General features: G+C 42.5%; 1 protein-coding gene across 7 annotated transcripts; it reads left to right on the top strand.

The window, feature by feature from the left end:
- Positions 1-352: 352 nt before the first annotated feature.
- Positions 353-3,705, top strand: LOC131892557 (uncharacterized). Of its 7 annotated transcripts, none has more exons than XR_009374585.1 (6): positions 353-1,563; positions 1,614-1,702; positions 1,772-1,957; positions 2,018-2,608; positions 2,676-3,022; positions 3,102-3,705. XR_009374585.1 is itself a non-coding variant. In XM_059242358.1 (5 exons), the coding sequence occupies exons 1-5, from the start codon at positions 2,346-2,348 to the stop codon at positions 3,278-3,280; spliced, it is 642 nt and encodes a 213-aa protein (XP_059098341.1). In that variant the 5' UTR covers positions 1,990-2,345; the 3' UTR covers positions 3,281-3,705. The 7 variants fall into 7 exon arrangements, 1 of the variants encoding a protein (XP_059098341.1); XR_009374587.1 differs by having other exon boundaries at positions 354-1,957; positions 3,102-3,337; positions 3,445-3,471; positions 3,537-3,705; XR_009374584.1 differs by having other exon boundaries at positions 1,614-1,957.
- Positions 3,706-7,445: the final 3,740 nt, after the last annotated feature.

The following is a 7,445-nucleotide window of genomic DNA, read 5'->3' as shown; positions in this document are numbered from 1 at the left end:
TTGGAGACCACACCTCAGAGGCGTACTTCAGAGTGGGCCTCACGTAGGTCTTAAAGAGCTTGGTGAGCACTTCTGAATTCTTGGTGGTGAAGCTCCTGCGAATCATTCCCAGCGTTTGGTTCCCCCGCTTGCAGCAAGCCAATTGTACAATGTGAATTTTAGTTCACTATCCACGATCACACCAAGAGCTCTTTGCGACTTAACATCACCCAACTGACATCCACCAACATGCTAAGGGCTGGACACTTGCCGTCGAGGCCCAAACCTCATCACCTTACATCTCTTTGCATTAAATGCCATCCCATTTTCAGCAAACGAAGTCTCAGGATCTCGTAGGTCAGCCTGGAGGGCAGCCACAACAGAATTACAACAAATGACGCGGAATAGTTTTGTGTCATCTGCAAATTTCAGGATGTTAGCAGCAGTATGATACGCATTCATCCTGTCCCGAAAAAGAGGGTCAGAATGAGTGCGTATCATGCTTACTCCTTCATTTGGTCGTTACTACCTGCCCGCTGTTGCCCTGAAAGAGGGACACGATGAGTGCGTATCATGCTTACTCCTTCATTTGTTCGTTAGTACCTGCCTGCTGCAGTTGGGTACCAATGACTGGGTGCTCCCTCTCTCTTTGACTTTCTCTCTGCCCCAGGTTTCTTATGTAGCGGGACAGCCTAAGGGTGTTGGTCTGGTTCACGCCTGCCTTCTGCTGCTGCGCATCATCGCGATCATCTTTCTTTCGCTCTTTTGGAAGAGGAGGACAGGATCCGGGCTGGTGTTTTTTTCTTCCTCGCTCTTTTGGAACACCAATAGTGTGTAGTTCCTAGTGGTGGGGCGAGTCCGTTAAAAGTCGGACTCATACGAGTCCGTTGATTTGATGACGAATCGAGCCCCCTGCTGGACTTGAGTCTATTAGTAGAGTCAGTTCAAGCAAAAAGACTCGTCTTGCGAAATCTGAAGAAAAAGAATCAATATTTTTGATTGACAAGTCCGGACTCGATTTCGGCCAATTTCTCTAAAATCGAGTAAAAGTCTCGAGTGCTTTCAGGCTCGAGTCCGGACTCGCCCCAACAATAGCACCCAACAATAGCAGTTCCCTACTCTCTCTCTCTCTTTCTCTTTTTTTCTTTCTCTCGAAGCTTGTTTCGTAGAGATTTAGACCGGGGTATGTCGCTCAGGATCCTCTCCATAAGAATGTTATTGTTATGAGGTTACCATGGGGTCAATGAACTATGATGTTTGGAAGCGCCTGTAAGAGTTGGATGACCAATGACGCTTCATCCCCTTTCATCAGTCACATAAACCTTTTGAACTGACTGGTTGGGCAAATACTTTGGCTATTCTTCAATCATGGAATCGTTCATAGACCGTGCTCAAACTGAGCCTACTGTTGGTTTTGTGGATTCATTTTTGCACAAATTGCCCCGTGATTCTCGGTTTTCTCAAAGTCGAATTATTCCTATATATTCAGCGAATGCTCTAACTTCAAACCAAGACCAACTGACTTTTGTGATACCAAAACAAACCGGTGGCAACACAATTCATTTGGCCAATATTATAGTGGAGGTAGTATATTGCAACCAATGCATCATGAATGGTTTTGTTGCTTTTGGCAGGCTGGAATTAAGCTCACAACTGCCTCTAGAAATCCACCCAACAACTTCGAAACTGGTGGACCTGGAATTGTAGCTAACATTCTTCCCAGGTAAAGTTTATGGTTCTCACCCCTATGGATTCAATTATTCATTTTTATACTTATCCTTTTCTTTTACAGCATGTTCAAGGAGGTCAGGTTGATTGTAAACGGAACCCTTTTGAATCCTCAGAGCGACAATTGTCAGTTTGTCTCTTACTTGTCTTCAACATTGTCTTACGGTAACGACGCTAAAATGAACCAAAAGTGCATGGAGGGCTATTACCAGGCCAGGATGATCTCTCTGGCGGTGTGCAATCAAATGATGTGGGTAATCTATAATTTCACTTTTTCTTCTGTTTATAACCTTTTCGAAAACCATTTCAGATAAATAACGCAGGCTTCATGGAAAGACGTCAACGATTTTTAACTAAATCGATTCCTCAAACATATAAAGCATATCCCTCAATTTTTATGGGCCAACTACAAACCGGCATTTTTTCAATGAGGAAGGCATGCTACCTGATGGCTGTGATGTTACAATCATTTTTACCCAGACAAGCATTTCCGTCCCACATAGGAAATGTGTGTTTATGTGTGATTTAATGCTTTTTTCTACTTAGCTAATGAATTTCGAGCCTTTACCTCTGACGAGACGGATGATATTGTGGTGACATTGGTCTCACTCAAGCTGCATGTAAAAATATCTGCCCTCATGGTAAGCATTGCTTTCAATATTTAGGTGTGGGCAAAAAGAGGACAGTTCTTACTTCAACTTTTTTTCACTTGTCCGTTCTTTTCAGCCCGAATTGGTGAATAAACTGGAAGAAAAAATGAAGCGCGACAATGCCAGACACTATGCCAAACGTTTCACGACCACATCTTCAATTATTGGGAAGAATTCCGCAATTTTTTGTAGTGATAGTTTGTTCTCGAGGCACTCAAATCCTCAAAAGATCTACGTCTTTTTCATTGAAGGTATATGAAGCTTAGTTAAAGTTTCTCATCTATTAAGATAAGGCTGTATAACAAATGAATCTGCTAGGTGATAACTTTGTTGGAAGGAGAACAAAAAATCCTTACAAGTTCTCCCGCAAATGGCCGGCTGCGTCAGCTTTGACCACAACCAGAACAGACGGCAGACGGGAAGGGGCCAATGAGCCTACATCAACTGCATTCATCAAGGGTATTCGGATGACTATCAATGGTAAGTGCCGTGATGGCAGGAGTGAGTTACAACCCTTGATTTTGGGCCATTGTCGTCTGCAGGTTCGCCCATTGATTCAATGACGACCAAAGGGAGCGAGGATGATGATGAGATCGCGTTTGCCCGGTGGCAAATTTTCAACACATTTTTAGCTTCGCCTTTTACATCCGGGATAAGTTATGAAGGTTTGTCAAAAGGGGATGTTTTTGCAGATTGCAATATTTGAATTTCAGAACAATTTTGAGATGATTACCTTCAATCCAGATTTTATGAATGGATGTTACGTTTGGTGTGCGGATATAAGGAATGGGTTTATAATTTGTCAACTCAAAGCTAAAGCTGGTCAATCAATCTTCGATTGTTCGAAGTGTTCAAAGGAATTCAATCTTCATCTTTTGTGTTGCTTTTCAGTACCAGTCTCGAGAGCAATTTTGACTACCTAATTCCAACAGTCTTAGATGGTAAGAAACGGTTAGAGGTTGAATTCTCAGCTCCACTCGGTAAGTTGATTTTACGGTACACACAAACGTACGTACGTGCACATCCCTTCCAACAGCCATCGCTTCTAATCCACCTGGTCTCTCTCTCTCTCTCATTTTCTCTCCAGGTGTAGAGCTAGTTATGCTCACCATTGGTAAGTATTTAATAATGTGGGAATCATACTATCTTCTACAAGTTTCTCCAATTTCATTTTTATAGGTCAACACCCCAGCCTCATCGAGATTGGACGTGATCGATCCATTTCGTTGTCTTATCCCGTATAAGAAGAAAACAACGACAATTGACAAACGGGAATTTAGTAAAAACACATGATTTTACATGATCTTCGTGGTTTTTATTTAATCGATGTAAAACAATCAGCAGTAGACCGACTAAGTACGTAAAGGTAAAAAAAANGACAATGCACGGTAGGTCACCCGGATAATGAATCTGATTAATAACAATCTTGTTCTTCATATATGCTAGTTAATACTCTGTGCTTTTTTCTTTCATCAGTGAGTTTGGAATAACCAAAGAATCTTGGAATGAATTCGTTTTCAAGTATATCTACTTCACTGACAAAAAGTATGTCCTTCCACGGACTTCTAGAAATATGAACTGCAAACCAGCTTCCCGGAAAATCGGCCTGCTCTTGGTCATAGCCACCCTGAGCCACTCTTCAATTAACGGTAGGTCAATTTTATATCATTTACATGCAAAGTCGATCGTTTCAAAGTTTTGTTGTCAAAAGCTTATGTAGCTGACCAAGAGCAGGCCGAAAATTCAAATTTTAATTTTTGTTTACAACATAGCTTTGAACATGTCTCCTGAGTTCCCTTAGCCTAAGTTTGGGCTCAAACTTGGCTGAGCTCATGTATTCAACAAGACCTTGTGGTCGTATGAATTGCTCATTTGGAATAAGATGACCGGTTTAGGAGATAATTTTGCTTCCGTTTGCATTCCATATCTCTAGAAGTCCGTGGTCCATCCCTTCTCTTTCAGCCAAAGCTTCAATTTCATGAAATTTCGTATAACAACCTCTTTGAATAGTTAAGGCTTCAATCTTCATTTTGTGCATGACCGGAGTTCTGGTTTGTCTGAGAGATCATTTACGCTCTCTGGGATAGGTTTTACAATTTTCTTTTTTCGTGCCTCCTCTAGTGACGGCTAGGTGTATTTGGGGGGACTGTAGTGCTCATGTCGAAGAACGTGATCACCAACATCTTCTTCATTATCTGTTTGGTTTCCATTATTATGTTCGTTCACAAAGGTCTCCTCATCAATGTTATCATTATCCCATCCCTAGGGGTTGGGATGGACACTCCAAACTTACAGTTTTCTCGATGTGACCCTCCTCCTTGCATTTGTAACATTTGCTGCTCTTCTCTCGTAGAACGACTCTGATCCGCTGGCTCTTGATAGAAAGAAAGATGGGTGGGTAGCCCTTCTCTCACCTTCTTAACCTTGATGAAGACATTCCCATTTGGGATTCCAGCAGGTGGGGGTTATGATGTTCTTCATAGGTTTCCTTAATTACATCTGATACTGGCTCAGCAACACTATATGCCGCGTCTATTACATCCCTGATCCCTCAAGGTTATTTCAATAACAAATATGTTAAGGCGTCAATACCAATATCTCTTACATGAATCTCCTTGCGGTACTGCCAAGCATGAGTTGGCAAATACTGTGCTTCAACATCCGAAAAGACGATTTGGGAAAATGGAAGAGTTACCCGAATTGTCCGTAGGAACTTTGCTGGATCCCAGGCTTCCAGAATTCGGCACACAAAGTTTCTGCCATTGGCATCTTAAGGAAGGACTCGGAGGAAATATATGCGGCTGGGAATGCCAAATCATGCGAAATCCAAACCTGTTTGCCGGACATAGAGCCCCCTCCAACAAAGAGGAAGCGTCACTCTATTTGGGAGTCTTTTGACTCTCAAGTGGGCAATCAAAGAGCAGAAGTGAAACATAGGCAATGGAAGCTGTTGGTCAACTCGTTTCCTTGTATTTGGAACTACCCTGTCAACCCAGACATGTCGATACCTTGCAATGGTGGAACAACGAAGATGCTAAAAAGCCCCCTCTGTTACACCAATTGGCCAAAAAGTATTTGACCATTCCGGCCACATCTGTACCTTCCGAAAGAGTGTTCTCCATTTTTTTTTGTGCGGACTTCCCTACCGCTACCGGGATTGGAATCCCAGCAGTTCAAGACGAGAAGATTATTTATTTTACTTGACTTTTATTTATATATATTATTTGATCGACCAACGAATTGGAGTTGGCTGATCTGGCTAATCCTTGAATATAAGGTTGATCCGGAATTTTAGTCAAAAACTTGTCCAAGTCTGACTTAAATCTTGCTACTGGATCAACCCCTACATAAACCCTACGAATATTTGAGGGCAGCAAATTGAACAATGAAGGAGCCCGAGAAAGAAGAGAGTTGGACTTCATTGTTTTAACTAGCCTGGATTCTCGAGGGCTTGAAGGTGCTCTCAAAACGCACATTAAGCCTCTACGGTCACTACAATTGACCCTAAATCCTGGGTTGGGACAAAGCTCATGAATGCTTTTGAAAACGTACAATATCAGATACCTTTCGTACCTTCTCTGAGTACTGTACAATCCCAACCTTTCTAACCTCTCCCAATACGAGAGCTCTCTCATATCTTCAATGTTCCTAGTAAAACATCTTTGGACCTGCTCGAGCTTTTGCAAACCTGCTGAACTAATTGGAGCCCAAATGGGAGAGGCATATTCAAGATGCGGCTGAACAATCGACTTGTACAGAGTTAGCATCGTGACACTATCTCTGGACTTAAACGTGCGATATATCCAACCAAATGTTTGAAAAGCCTTACCAACTTTCAACTGGATATGCTCATCGAACTTTCCATTATCTTGGAGGACTACACCTAAATCCTTCATGGATGAGACCTGCTCAATGTCCTTACCTTCATCATCTAATAGTGGAGTGTCTAATGGCGTCGACCCAAAGGTCATTGAACGGAATTTCATTCCATTCAAGGCCATGTTACTCGCAGCAACCCAGGAATAAATTTGGTCTAGGACCTTTGCCAGACAACCAGAATCCTGACCATTCCTACCAACTACCAATTTTGTATCATCAGCATAAGAAGAGATACTGACATTACTACTACCAAGCTTCTGAAGCGGAGCAATGAAGATGATGAAAAGGAGAGGACCCAAAATGGAGCCCTGAGGGACACCCGACTTGACATCATGTATGTCACTAAGGGATCCCTCAACCTTAACTAATTGTTTCCTACCACAAATGAAACTTCTTAGCCAATTGAGAACCTTGCCTTGGATCCCAATCTCATGGAGCCTGTTAACTAAAAGGCCATGATCTACCTTGTCAAAGGCCTTGGCGAAGTCGAGATAAACTGCATCGACTGATTCATGGCTCTCCAGTCCCTCAATAACCTGCTCTATATGCTCAATCAGTTGGGTAACCGTGCTAAAATGTGCTCGGAACCCATGCTGGCTAGGAGGAAGGACTTCTTGAATATCAAGAAATTCAACAAGTTTGAACTTCATGATCTTCTAAAACACCTTCGCAATATTCCAAGTGAGAGAAATTGGCCTATAGTTACTGGGGAGTGACTTATCTCCTCCTTTGAAAATTGGAACAACATGAGCTACCTTTAGAGAAGAGGGCAACTTGCCCTGGTCCAAGATGCAACGCATCAAATAAGAGAAAACAGGAGCAAGAACCTGTGAGCATCTCATCAGAAACTGAGATGTCACTCCATCAGGGCCAGGGGAGCTCGAGAGTCTCAAGTCCCTGATGGCCTCTAAAGCATCCTGATTTGTGACTACAAGATCATCTAAATGCTCAGCTTGACAAGCCTTGCCAGTCCAAACAGACTCATCAATAGAGCAATGAACTGTTGCTCCTAAACTCAGTGGAATTGAAAACACACTAGAGAACTGATCTCCAAGTATGTTGGCCATAGACTCTACATTGTCTATGGCTTCCCCATCGACCTCAAAAGGCCCTACTGGGTGTTTGATCTTTCTCTTCGAGTTTGCATGAGAGAAAAATGCCTTCGGATTCGACTTCACCGCTTGAACAACTCTACTTTCCTTGTTCAAC

This window comes from Tigriopus californicus, unplaced genomic scaffold, assembly GCF_007210705.1.
Source record: "Tigriopus californicus strain San Diego unplaced genomic scaffold, Tcal_SD_v2.1 Contig36, whole genome shotgun sequence".
Lineage (NCBI taxonomy): Eukaryota > Metazoa > Arthropoda > Copepoda > Harpacticoida > Harpacticidae > Tigriopus > Tigriopus californicus.
The sequence above is the reverse complement of the archived record's forward strand: the minus strand, read 5'-3'. Positions and strand labels throughout refer to the sequence as shown.

Coding starts and splice junctions, on each gene's coding strand:
- LOC131892557 (XM_059242358.1), top strand. Junction 2,609..2,675: donor CTACGTCTTTTTCATTGAAG/GTATATGAAGCT, acceptor TGAATCTGCTAG/GTGATAACTTTGTTGGAAGG. Junction 2,838..2,899: donor TATTCGGATGACTATCAATG/GTAAGTGCCGTG, acceptor TGTCGTCTGCAG/GTTCGCCCATTGATTCAATG.